Here is a 14,388-nt window from a genome sequence, read left to right as displayed (position 1 = left end):
GGATGTAGGTTGGAGTGAGAGCAGGGCGAAGGTGGAAAGATTACAAAGGAAAGTCCTGTTGGCAGACTGGCTCTGTGGGCTGAAGGCAAGGGAGAAGGTGAAGGTGAGACATGGGCAAGGAGTTGTCTGTCCTAACAACAGGCTATTGTAATGCTCTTACTGACCGAGGACTAGGACTGATTATTGGACTGTTTTCTTCTAAGTTGTTTCCCCTTATAAAACAGACACTGCACTCCAGGCAATTTGATATACAGAATATTGAGTTTAGGACGTCCCTGGTGGTCCAGTGGTAAAGAATCTGCCTGCCAATGCAGGGGACATGGGTTCTATCCTTGGTCTGGGAGGATTCCACATGCCGGGAGGCAACTAAGCCTGTGTGCCACAACTACTGAAGCCCGAGCTCTAGAGACCGTGCTCTGCTAAAAGAGAAGCCACCACAATGAGAAGCCCATGCATGAAACTAGAGTCTAGTCACAACTAGAGAAGGCCCATACACTGCAACAAAGACCCAGCACAGGCAAAAATAAAATAAATAATAAATTTTTGAAAAGAATATTTAGTTTATTGGACAGATAAAATAGGGAACTGATTTGTCTCACAAAAAGTGAAGCCTCGAGCTTCAAAGAGCCTTTGCCCATTTGTTCAAGTCACAGATGTGCTGTCTCCTTCCCTCTTCCTCCCTTCCTGCCCCTTCCTCACAAAGGAGAGCAGATAGACCATGAGCAGCATCTGCCTCACTTCCTGTTTTTTCTTGGCCTTTCCCTGGCCGCTTCTGTTATTTTTTGCCGGTGGTTTACCCAGGCTCCCTAACTTCCTCCCAGATCTTCCTCCATCTGGGCCCTTAACTGGCACTGGCCAACTAATGAGGCATGGGCCTGACCAACGGCAAGCTCCTGCCACTTCAGCCTGCAGGTGTCAGAAAGTCACCAGGGCCACTGTTCTATATGACAGCCTCCTCAACCCCACCCCAAGAAAGGGGGCCAGTACAGGGGAAAGAAAGTGAATGGTTTGGGGGTTAAAGGTCCCTGGCTCATGGATCATGAAGACTGAGTGGCCTTAGGAAAGTGCTGTCACCTATCTGAGGCTCAGACTTCACATCGTGAATCACAATAGTACCCCTTTCATAGAGTTGTTGTGGGGCTAATCTTCATGGGGATAGGTTATGATTAGAACCAAAGAGCCACACTGCATAGTCTCAATGCCACACCTTGCCTACTTCCTTTGGCAATTTGCCTAAACCAGCCCTGGCAGGGGAAAAGCCATCAGCAGGTGGGTGGCAGACCAGAGGGAGTGAACCGTGGCTGACCTTCCAGTTTCAGTGAGGACTTGGACTACTTCCAAGGCTCTGTCAACTGCCACAACCAACTGGCCTCACTTTGGGAAGCAACCTAGCATAGTCCATCAAAGGCATCTCTTCTGGAAGCTATGAAAGTGTTTCCACTGATGGAAACCAATTTCTGTACACATGGGCCCATGTTCAAATGCCAAGTCAGAAGGAGTCTGAATTCTCTTTGAATACCCTTTCTCATCCACTAAAGATGGAAATTGAAGTTGAGGAGATTAAGTGATTTCCCCGGAGGTCATGGTTAAGGTGATACCTCGATGTCAGAGCAGGGCCTTCTGCTGAATCACAGATCTCTCTTGTGATGGCAAAACTCTGTGATTGTCAGCTTAGACTATGGAAACAAGCTCAGGTTTGAATCCCAACACTGAAGAGTGGTGGAACTTTCGACCAGTTACAACCTTTCTATAAATCAATTTCTTCACATGTAAAATGACTGGTGTCATAGTACAGGGACATAAAAAACACTCGAGAAGCATGCTGTTAGTTGTCATTAATGGATACATGGAAAATTTGTTGTTCAATCTCTCTGTCGTGTCCTACTCTTTGTGACCCCATGGACTGCAGCACGCCAGGCTTCCTTGTCCTTCACCATCTCCTGGAGCTTGCTCAGACTCATGTCCATTGAGTCAATGATGCCACCCAACCATCTTATCCTCTATCATCTCCTTCTCCTCCTTCCTTCAATCTTTCTCAGCATCAGGGTCTTTTCCAATGAGTTGGCTCTTCTCATCAGGTGGCCAAAGTATTGGAGCTTCAGCTTCAGCATCAGTCCTTCCAAAGAATATTCAGGGTTATTTCTTTTAGGATTGACTGATTTGATCTCCATGCCATCCAATGGACTCTCAAGAGATTTCTCCAGCATAATTTGAAGGCATTAATTCTTCGATGCTCAGCTTTTTTTATTGCCCAACTCTCATATCCATATACAACTACTGGAAAAACCATAACTTTGAATACATGGACCTTTGTAGGCATGGAAAAGAGCCCAAGAGAAACCAGGGCTGGTTGGTCTCATCCCCAGACTCCAGTATTATGTCTTCTTGTTCTCAAACCTCATCATTTCACAGGGTTAACTGAGACTTGTGGGGCGGGGTGGTGGCGGTTGTCCTGGCTTTGCCCCATAGCTCCAGAGCAGATGTTATTTTACATATTTTTGCTAAATATTTAATACCTACAATAAGTACCTAGAGACCCACCACACAACTTAAGAAATAGAACACTACCATTGCCTTTGAAGTCCTGTGTATACCTTCACTCCAATTCACTGGTACTCCACTCCCTGGTAACCATTCACCTGAATTTTGCATTTATCATTCCCTCCATTGGTTTGACCATATATCCTAAGTAATAAATTAGTTTTACATGTCTTTAACCTTGATCCTTGGAAGAAAAGCTATGAGCAATCTAGACAGCATATTAAAAATCAGAGACATTACTCTGCCAACAAAGGTCCATCTAGTCAAAGTTATGGTTTTTCCAGTAGTCATGTATGGATGTGAGAGCTGGACTATAAAGAAAGCTGAGTGTTGAAGAATGCTTGCTTTTGAACTGTAGTGTGATGTAATCTCTAACTCAATGGACATGAGTTTGAGCAAGCTCTGGGAGTTGGTGATGAACAGGGAAGCCTGGTGTGCTGCAGTCCAAGGAGTCGCAAAGAGTTGGACCCAACTGAGTGACTGAACTGAACCGAATTGAACCTTAATATACTCAGTGGGTAAAGAACCGTCTGCAATGCAGAAGACATAGGGGATGTGGGTTCAATCTCTGGGTTGGGAAGAACCCCTGGAGTAGGAAATGACAACTCACTCAAGAATTCTTGCCTGGAAAATTCCATGTTTGGAGGAGCCTGGTGGGCTACAGCCCACGGAGTTGCAAAGAGTCAGACATGACAAAGCTCGAACACAAACAGACCTTAACATAACTGGAATCATGGTGTATGATCTTCTTTAACTTGCCTTTATTGCTCAGATTATTTTTGTTATTTATCCATGCTGATCAATTGTAGTTCACTCATTTTCACCATTGAATTACATGAATATGCCACAGTTAATTTATTCATTTTCTCATTAATGGGCAATTGAGTTGTTCCCACTGTTGCTTCATTTTCCATTAGAAAGGGTGTTTCAGTGACAATTCTTGCATACGACCTTGGCATACATGGTATACTTTGAGTGTTCTGACACAGTGCTATGTCATGACCTCATGCTGGTCATCGGTATGTATCCCATCAAATGTATTAGCTAATACCAAGCTTTTCCAAAGTGATTGTACCTAGTTATATTTTTATCGGCCATGTATAGGAGCTCCAAATTTTCTTTAAGGTTGGTACTATCCATTTTCATCTATTAATAGTAATTAATTAGTTTTCATATTCACTGTGCTGTGTAGACCGAGACTGAGTGTTTATCATGCTTTATCGATCTCCACGTGCTATGGAAAGAAACCACGTTGTGTGGTCTCAGTCCGTTCACAAGTTATCAGCTTAGACTTGGTGTCTTCCATTTCCATGATTGCATGGACCTTCATGGGAAGCTGATTAGAGCTGCACAGCAGTCCTGCCAGTTTGGAACATCATGGTTATCGTGCTACATACCACATGGGATAAAATGTCCAGTCTGGAAAAGCAGACTCTCATTTTTATCATGTCAGACTAGACACAGTAAAAAGAAGAAAGACAAGTGGCTGTAAAAAGAAAAAGCAGAAGTGTAACTCTTGCTCTTGGTCGTCTTCTCTGGGGAAATAAGTTGCCAGCCCAGGTGCTGAATAGAGTTGTTGGTTGAGAGCAAAGCAGCCAATGGGGTGCACTTTACAGTAATTTGGAAGGAACAAGATGATTACCATCCCATTCAGTGGAGCTCATTTTCCCTGATCCTGATGACATTCTACATGCCTTCACCCTCCTGGTCTACTAGTTCCTTTCAGTTAAGAACTGTGAGGAGAGGAGGGATGAAGATCTAGAACTCCTTTGAGATACACTGCAAGAAAACTGAGCTGCATTTTGGGGGAAATAAACAATCGGATGAGTCAAGCATTTATACATTTCTCATGAAAGATGATCTGCTCTCTTACTAGCCTGGCGAATTCCATATAGTTTGGCTGAGCAGAAGGGCCCCACCCTTCAATAGCCCTGAGGACTCTGCTCCTGACCATCTGGTTGAGCTAGAAATCCAGAGGCAGTACATGAATGCGAATAATCAAGATTTACCGGGAGAAATACAGAACCTCTGTGTGGACAAAGAAGCACAGGAGGAAAGGATCCATCCACCACATCCATTTCCCATTGCCACTGCTGCCTTACCGTCCTCCTTCTCTTTTTTCCCTCTTCTGCCTCTTCCTCCCCGCCCCCAGTGCCCCCACACCCCTCCCCTCCCCCCGCCTTTTCCTCCAGCTCTCTCGTTTTTTGCCTCTTCCTCCCTTCTCTCCATCTTCAGCCAGACTTTGGGTCTGTAACAGGAGAGGTAACAGGGATCGCTCTGCTCGGCCCTTTCTGTGTGTTTTTCAGGCCCAGGAGAGGACTGGTCACCTGGATACATGTGGGAAACATATGCCAACTTCGTAAAGATGAGCAGAGCATTCCTGCTGGAGACAGGGAAGAGTGTCCAGGTACAAAGGGAACGGTCTTTCTCATTTTCTTCCTCCCCGACCCTAAACTGCCTCCTGCTCTCTAAATGACAGACAAGATCGAAGGTTTCAGAAGAGGTAAAAAAAGAACTGTCAAGTCTTCCAGGAGGGAAGCGGCCCCCTTGGGATGGGTTCAGCCCATGCAGGTGTGTTTACCCACACTGTTCCGGGGTACCCCTTACTGCTCTCATGTCTGGTCATCACTGGGTCTGGTAAGGGGCTAAAAGTGAGCAGGGGGTGAGGACAGGAGGGGACAAAGGCAGTGAGGAAAGTGGCACCTGCCCTTCAGGGGACTTCCAAATGGCCTGATGTCAGAACAGCCTTGTTGGAAAGTTGTTAGATTTGTTCTCAGCTGACTTTGGGGTACATCTTGATTTTGTTTGATAGCATCTGGATATCAGCACACCTCCTGACACCATCAACCTGATAAGGTGCCCATACTGTACAGTGGACGACCTCTCCCCTTTCCCAGATCTCCTGTCTCTATCCCTAACGACCGTACCTAGAGAATTGTCTTCCCATTTGACATAGATCTTCAGGATAACTAAATTCTAACTCTTTAAGTAAACTGTTACCACTTGATATTTACTTTAAAATATGTGGGGGAGCAGAGTGAAGAGAAACTGCACAAAAATGCCATTTTCATAGAATGATCCTTTAAGTGGAAAAGCTTATCCACGACTTTAGGCAAATGAGCAGGAAGTCCCAAAGAGACTTTCAGATGGAAATGATTATTCTGCTTTTCCTTGAGCCCTGGAAGAGGACAGCATGACACCTGCTGAAAACAAGGGCTATATGTGTTCAGGACAACAGGAAGCAGTGACCAGTCAGAAGCTTGTCCTGACCTGGTTACAAATCTGGTTATAAAAGAAAGCAGCTCAAAGGAAATTTGCATGTCCAATAGGTTTCACTATTAAAGTTTACACAATGTAGAGTAATCAGCCAAGCTGGCTGGCTACCCAGATCACATGATTATGTAGAAACATGAAACTTGACTATGTGCTCCAGCAAGTTTTACTTCTCCCTAGTACAGAGGTGTTTGCCAGCAGCCTGCACTCTCAGAAATCAGACTCAACTGACTGGGACCCTTGAGATCACAGGCTTACCATGCTACTCCCGAGGACGGCCAGGGACTGCTGACGTGACCACTGGACAGTGATTTGTGACTCGTATAGTTACAGAAAGAATGGATAAGCTTAATAAAATAACTGTCCCCGCCAGTCAGAAGTTGAGGTAAGATTTTTGCCAACCAATACTTTTCCTTCTTCTTCTTTTTTTTTTTTTCAATGATTTTACAGCATATCAGAAATACTGAAATGCTGGGATACTTTGCTTGTTCTAAGAAAGCCGAGTGCCAATTGCTATAGGGAAGTAGACTGTGTTTTTAAAGAAATGTGTAGGAACAAGTGGGCTTATTTTAGCTGACTTTGCCAGTGGTGGATTAAAATGTAAAGCTTTGAAGAGACAATAAAAAAAGAAAAGCCAAGGGCTTAGATTCTACCAGTGGTCAGCTTGGAGACTTTAAGCACAAGTTTTTCTAAAAAAAAGTTTGATTTAATCTGAATACTGAAAGTTTTCATTGTGGGTTTTTATTTAATGCTAAGGATTGTTGTAATGATTTGTATTAATTATAGTTTTACTATCTCATTTATTTTGTGGCTGTATATCACAACTGTTTTGGGGGAGATTAGATCTATTTTTCCAGTGTCTTCATGTCAGTGCAACAATTATCTATAAAAAGATTAAATAAACCACTTAGGAAGAATAAATAAACCAGAAGTGACCCAAGGGGCAAGAACCAAGAAACTCCTCTGAGCTATGGAAAAAAAAAAAAAAAAGACTTTCCAAATTTTTATTTTGAAGATTTTCTTTTTGTCTCACTGTAACAATATCAAGACTTTTGGACAGGGGAACTTTTAGGTGTTCGATGAGTGTTTTATATTTCAGCTACCATTTGAACTTCATTTTTTCATGGGTTGATGTGACACGTGTAGTAAGGAAGTTACCATAAATGATAAGGAGCTACAGAATTAGGGTTGCTGAGACAGAATTTAAGGGCAATTAGCCTGGGAATGGCAAAGGGACAGTCCTTGACAGTTATAATATGGGTTATATATCTGGTAGGCCCTTGGTAAATGATAGTTTGAAACGAACTGCGGTCTAGAATCAAGAGGCAGCATGGCTGCAGTCAGTCCCTCCGAGGGCATGTTGGTAAGTGCTTCTGTATGACCGGCCCTAATGGGAGACAAGAAGCTCTTGCCCTTGATCTCACATTGCTACACCATCGTGGGAGGGGGCAGATAAAATAGTGCAAGTAGTAAGTGACTCAATGAGCGTAAGAAATGAATCGGAGTAGCCGGAGAGGTTTTAACAGAGAAGATGCATCAAGCATTAGGCTTTGTCAAAGTAAATGAACAAACCAAACCAAATAAAAATGAACATATAAATATGGAGAGCCAAGTAGTGGTGACCAGAAGGGAAGGAGCAGGGGACAGGGTAGGGGGCTGAAATGGGTAAAAGAAGTCAAGTGTATGGTGATGGATGGAAACTAAATTTTTGGTGGTGAGCATGCTATGATGTATATAGAAGTAGGAAATATAAGGTTGTAAATGTGAAACTGACATAATATTATAAACCAATGTTACCTCAATAAAACAAAATAAATAAAGAGCTAGTCTTTGAGACGCATGTAAGATAAAAAGAAGTTGGGAAACTGGACGCTTGGAGCTGGACTTGAGTATGTCCATTTGTAGGATGATGGGAACTTCCTTCCCAACAGAGGCTGTAGAGTAGGCATGCAGGACCAGAAGCTCCTGGTGAGGTTAGACTCATAGGATGCAGCCATATCACAAAGGATTGTGAGGGCTGGGCCACAAAGAGCTGGAAAACAGTTTACACTGTTACAGGTGTCATGCCAACAGGCTTAAGGGCGGTTGTCAAGGATGCTCGGTGAGAGGGGGTGGCTAAAGTAACCCAAGCTTCTAATGCTGCAGGCCTGGACTTGGGGCAGAGCAGTGAGAAGGGAGACGGAAGGAAGGACATGACCAAGAAATTTGAGGGTTTCTCTCAAAGGAGCAAGAAGGTTTAGAAGGTCCTTTTCAGGGATATTCCATAACCTAAGGCTGTACTAAGTTTTAGAACTTCTTCCAGGAAATCCAGATGAGATTTTAAATAGAGGAGGGCAATAGAACCTAAATTACTTTACAATTGTGCCCTTAGGGACAAAGTCCAGCTTTCTCACAGAGCCATCAACAGACAACATACAACCATAGATTAGAGGGTGGAAAACTGAAACTGTATTGTGGATAATCATGTATTACATTCATCTGCTCAGGCAGAAGTAACTTTTCTTCCCCTACTTGGTGACTAAGTTGTTTTTACAGAATTGACCTGTTTTGACAAAATGTGCACTGTTGATGTAGAACTTTTCAAAGAAATTAAATTGTAAACACAATGAACCTGAAGCACCATTTAAAATCTTTTCTGTAATTAGATGGGATGGCAGGGCGTAAGTAACTTTTTTCCCCCACTAGGTGACTGAGTTGTTTTTACAGAATTGACGGTCTGATAAAATGTGCACTGTTGATGTGGAACTTTTCAAAGAAATGATATTGTAAACACAATGAACCTGAAGCACCATTTAAATTCTTTGCTGTAATTAGATGGGATGGCCGGGCGTAGGTAAATGAATTCTTAATCCTTTTGGTTTGCATCCTCTGTCTTGACTGGTTAGCATCACTTCAGCAGATTGACAACTGTGCAATTGTTTGGCATTGAATGACAGTATAAGTGAAGAGCTGAGTTCATATTCTTAGGTTTATCAACACCTAAACATACTTTGCTTAAATTATTAGCCAGAAAAAAATAGAGAGATAGTGAGTGTCCTTCTTGGGGGGAGGGAGTGTAAAAGGGATGAACTTGACCTAGGGCTGAAAAGAAATTAGAGGCAGGAGTGACCAGGAGGAAGAAAAAGCAGAATCACCCAGGAAAGTAGGGCAGGAAAGACTGGAAGGAAAGCGGAGAGTCTCAAAATGAAGGAGAAACAGAAGGTTCCAGATGGACCTTCTGAGACAGGCAGCTGGGGATGAATAGTCAAGTCTGAGTTCCTACTATTGAAGAGTTGAAAAAAGCGAAGTGGCTCCATTGTACGTGACCACAGAAATGTATGAGCACAGATTCTTGATTTTTTTCTCCCCTTGAGGCACTACGTGAAGTTGGTTTCTCTGTTCGTGGGAGTCCAAAAACGTACAGAATCTTTTAGTTGATTCTCAGCCATGATTTTCCCTGGATTTTATAAGTTAACAATACCACCAGAAAGGCACCTCAGACCTGAGGTCTCAATCCTTCCACAGTAAATATTCCTGTTCATAAAAATATTGCTGTTCTGGGTAAACGTTTCAACATTTACAATCCTGAATCACACTGACTGTATTTCTTTCAAGTTAGTGAAAAGGGTTTGTGAAGGAATTTTTATGTTTTACATATACTTTTTAAAACTTTTTATTTTATATTGGAGTATAACCAATTAACAATGTTGTGATAGTTTCAGCTGGACAGCAAAGGGACTCAGTCATACATATACACGTGTCCATTCTCCCCCGCACTCCCCTCCCATCCAGGCTGCCACAAAACATTGAGTTTGACTCATCACCTGTGCTTGTATTTTTCTTTCTAGCCCCCACAAATATATATTCACTTATTTTTACAAATGTGAAAAGTCTTTGACACAGGCATGGATAAGCCAAGTCTCCCTAATCCTTATCTTATTGGTGTAAGAATATGGTATTTTTCAGTCAAATTAACATATGTGTGACTTTAGGAGACTACTTAAACTTCCTGGTCCCAGCTTCTTCAGCTAAAAAGATAGAGATAGTAATAGCACCAAATCTCAAAGGGCTGCTGCAAGGATTAGAGCAATCCTGGCACACAATAATTATTGAATTGAAAAATGGTGGTTTTTTAGTACCTTTATTGTTATTCTTATTAATTCTATAGGTGTGCAATTGACTTTCTGAACAGAAGAAGAGCACTTTACATGGATCCTTGATAAATTTCATGTCAGTTTCAGTTCTTCTTTTTAGCTATTTTGGCTATTTTACCTGTTGATTCTGACATCTGTGGCATTTAGCTTTGCATGGGCTGTAGACGTGACAAACACCCTTTCTCTGCCTTCATCTAAGCGGCTAATAAACTGTCAAGCATGACAGAGCCCTGTCATGGGTATCTGGGTCTCACAACGACGGCTCTCACTTAGAGATCCTATTTGACAGACCCTGGGACATGACTTTTCGTCTCAGGTCTTGGAATCCTCAACTGGAGTTTTCAGTAACTTGACTCTTCCTGTTCACTTCAGAAACATTTATCTTCTTTTCACCTTTCTGTCACCAGCTTCCTCTGTGGCCCTCTCTGTTTCTGTCAATGGTGTCACCATTAACCCTAAGTCTGATTCATCCTGCCTTCTGTACTTCCACTCATCTACCACACCCTCTAGTTTTTATTTCACGATACTTCCATATACGCACTTCTCTTTCTTTTTCTACCACCCCTTCCTGGATAGGTCTTCATCACCCCTGTGTCCCCTAGCCACAACACGAGAAGTTTGGATCTGATTATTCTCAAAGTCCCTCTCAGCTCTGATGCTGTGTGGTCCTTTAGGCATGAAAACCATACTTGAAATGTTACATCTTCTGAGGCTACCATTTCATCCCGTGACCTTCAGGAACTATGTCCTAATGGAATGATCAACTTATTTGAGATAGTTTTCAAAATGCTTTCAAACACTTTTCTTACAAACTTTTTGAAAACTGTCCAACTCTGAACACTGGGGTCAGAGGATTCAACTAGACAGCATCCAGATACATCATCCAGAAGATAGCTATGATGTATTTTAGAAGGACAAAGCAACCGGTGCCCAAAAGGGAAAGGTTCCAATTGCCAACTACTAGCTGTGGGTCCTGATGATGTCACTCAACTTCTCTAAGCCCCAGTTTCCTCAACTGTCAAATAAAGCTAGAGATACCTTCCTCACAGGTGTGTTCTGAAGACATGGGCTAAAGTACCCAGAATATTTGTCATATGGTCAGTATAATGAGTAAATAAAAAGTAAATACAACAATCAATACTTCAACCCACCCTTCACGAGTGACTGTTTGTTATGTCGCTTCCTACTCATGGTAGTAGATCCAGCCCCCTTTAAACTGGAGTGGCAAGCAGAGCAGAAAGATGCCCAGGGGCTCATCATGGTGGATAGAGCACAGCCTGAATACAAGTGTGTCTGGACATCGCTCTTATCATTTTTTTATAAGTTTTAGGTCAGAGGCCAGTGCTGGTATGAGAGGGTGCAGAGGAAGCCCAGCATCTAATGTCAGAGATAAGAGAGTTCCCAGGAAGTATGATTCCCTATTCTCTTCCCACTGCTCACCTGCAATATGTCAGCTGAGAACCTGCTCAACTGGACTAACTTGTGTCCTACCAATGGGTGGACTTCTCAGACAGGTCTCTTTCTTCTCATGGGCAAGGAATATGGGAGACACACTAGAAATTTGCTTAGTGTTTGTGGATTTCAGGACCATCAGCTAGGAAACCTCAAGGAGCTCTTTCTCATCTACTCTCATCTAGGCACAGCTCTGCCAGGAAAACCCTAAACCAGAGTCTACACATTCAAGGCGCCCTCTCTCCTGGATCCAATGATCATCTGAGCAAGGTGTGCCATGGCTGAACAGTTCCTTCCTCTTCATGAATATGCTCCCAAATGGGCTATGATACAATTAATTAGGTTTCTGAGAACTGAGCCACAATTACATTCCAGCCCTGCCTGTTATATCACTGGATGGGAAGAGATTGGGCTGGCACCCAAATGTTTTAGGCACACATTTACAATCTCTTGGTTTTTCCCCACAGATAATTAAGCTCATCTGTTCTGTGAAGAATTTGCTTGTTTGGTGCATTTTCAAAGATCTTACTATCGCCCTTCTGCGATGACATCAAGGCATCTGGGCTTGTTAAAGAACAAGAATAAGGAAAAAAAAGAATTAAGTAATAGCTTATTATAGAGAAATTGAAACACTGGATGGCTTTTCTTTGGCTTTTTAATTAACCCCATAGAAGCTGTCTTACCCTGCTCTTCCCCCAGACATAGCTGCATCATTTAGATCAGTGGTTCTCTACCAGGGACAATTTTGCCCTCCAGGGAACATCTGACAATCACACGTGGGGTGGGGTTGCTGCTCACATGTAGTTGGTAGATGCCAGGGACACTGTTGAACATCCTGAACTGTACAGAGCGATCCTCACAGCAAAGTATTATCTGGCACAAAAATGTCAACAGTGCTATAGTTGGAAAACTCTAATTCAAATCAAGTGGAATAAATTTTATGTAGAATGAGAAGCACAGATTCACTTGTATGTACTTAGAGTGCAGTATGTATTAAAGTTTAGAGTATATAATACATATCTTTGTCATTGATGTGGCCTCTGCTTGCTAGACTGATTTTCCTCTGATCTCGGTCAGGGGTTGCCAAGCAGAAAGTCCAGAAGTTCTTGAGTCTGTATGTCAATGAGTTGTTTTTGAAAGAAGAAATTTTAGTGTCAAACAAAGCTAGATGCCAGGAACGACATGAATCACTGAAACATATGTTGTTCTCTCCTAAGTAGAGAAATGAAAGCAGGAAGAGATTTCCAGACATCAGGTCAACCTTGGAATACTCTGTTTCTACCTCTTTAAGTAGACTGGGCAACTTGAGTAGAAACCACGAGAGTTAGGATAAATATCAGGTAGACTCTGATTTTGTAGGCTAGTGGTCACTGGGGCTACCATTGCCTCCCCATTGGACACATTGCATGTCTTGTCTTGTGATTTGGATTTGCCAGATCCTTTAAATCTCAACTGACCTGGAACCATTCTGCTTCTTTAAGATGACCCTACATCTCTCTATTTGCTCTGTTAGGTGTTGATATCTAAGCTCTCTGTAACAGCTTCAGTTTTCTCATTCCATGTACTTGCTGGGCTTCCTTTCCTTGGCCTCCAGGAGCCAAGCACATGATTAGAGGTTAAGAGGATTGCACACTCGTTGTTCCAGAAATGGGTCCCCGCTGCAGATTGGTGGAATCCCAGCCCCCATCCAGGTCCTGCCTCAAGATCAAAGGAGCCGTGAATCCTGAAGTGTGACCCTGGTTTGCTGTCTACCAGGTCCCACTGACCTTAAGGGTCCCTAGCACATTGCAAGGAAGCGGCTGACATTGGCACATGGGTCACCTGGCCTGTGGTGGACACCCTCTCTCAGGGAGACACCCCTCCTGCTGTGGGCTGAGCCTCTTTCTGGGTCATGTGCGCCCATCCCCAGTTCTACACCCCTCAGCGGGCAGACTTGTGTCTCCCTTCCCACATGTGAACTTAGTGCCACAGTTGGGGACTGCCTGCTCCCCACAGCTCCTCCCTTACCGCTGCTCCTCCCAGTCTAACCTGCCTGCTCCTACCTGTCCTGCCTCATCTCCCCTCTGAAAGGTCATCCATCAGCAGCTATATCTATAGACTGATTTTCCACTTAGGTGTATTCACAACCCTTTTACAGCATCATGGCCTAGGTCCCCAAACTGGAAGTAGTCCAGCATGGCTGCTCCAATGCTCATTTCCACAGCAAAGCATGGAAGCCAGCTTAGGGACCTGTTGCATGTCCTAGATGAAAAGTGCTTCCCTGTCTGTCACTTTCCTGAGAAAGAAGCTCGTTACTCCCAGGGCATCCCTGCCTCCCAGCAGGCTAGCTGGGCGTCCTAGATTGCCACCAGATTTCAACCCTCCTCGAAGTATAGGGAACCTGCAACAGAGGTCACTGAGTTTTCAAGGCATGGGCCATGCAGTCTCACAGACCCCCAGGCTTGGCTTAGTGCTCTGCGGTTGTCGTCTTGGATTCTCAATAATTCTGAACTAGGAGCCCTGCATTTTCATTTTACACTGGGCCCCAGAAATTATGTAGCCAGTGATGGTCACGAGTTCCATGAGCAGTCTTGGCTGAACCTACTCCCCCTGCAATATGTCAGGACACAAACATCAGTGGAGAAGCCTCCTCCTCTCCTCTCCCCAGCCTCCAAATCAGAAAGGTTTACTTGGAAGGTAAAATGGAGAAACCATCTCTCTATTCCCTCAGGTAAGATGCTCAGAGATGTGATGTTACCTATATAAGCTCACACTAACAAAGCCCAGTCTAGAACTATGCCTCCATGCTTGCCTGTGAGTAGGAAGGAAGAGCAGACCATGTGTACCTCTTTTTATTTTCTGTGTTATTCACTGGCTAATAAAACATTCTATCTTAGTCTGTGTTCTATGTTTCTCCGAGATTCTTTTTAAATTAAAAAGCAGATAGTTTACTAGTCAGAAATCCCAATGAGGCCCTACAGAAAATTGCTGTCAGTATTTCATGCTATTA

The 14,388-nt window shown here is 43.3% G+C and overlaps 1 protein-coding gene across 3 annotated transcripts in view; it reads left to right on the top strand.

Annotated features, from left to right (window-relative positions):
- The first annotated feature begins 4,750 nt into the window (after positions 1-4,750).
- BLNK (B cell linker) overlaps positions 4,751-14,388 on the top strand; it is an 86,100-nt gene continuing 76,462 nt past the window's right edge. For 2 of the 3 annotated variants that reach the window (XM_020883169.2, XM_020883156.2), the window contains exon 1: positions 5,920-6,199. In XM_020883169.2, the coding sequence (XP_020738828.1) occupies positions 6,153-6,199 (47 nt within the window). In that variant the 5' untranslated portion in view covers positions 5,920-6,152. Of the gene's footprint in view, positions 4,949-5,919; positions 6,200-14,388 lie in introns of those variants that run through there. The other variant, XM_020883162.2, reaches the window with a different exon arrangement.

This window comes from Odocoileus virginianus, chromosome 7 (assembly GCF_023699985.2).
Source record: "Odocoileus virginianus isolate 20LAN1187 ecotype Illinois chromosome 7, Ovbor_1.2, whole genome shotgun sequence".
In the NCBI taxonomy this organism is placed as follows: domain Eukaryota; kingdom Metazoa; phylum Chordata; class Mammalia; order Artiodactyla; family Cervidae; genus Odocoileus; species Odocoileus virginianus.
The sequence above is the reverse complement of the archived record's forward strand: the minus strand, read 5'-3'. Positions and strand labels throughout refer to the sequence as shown.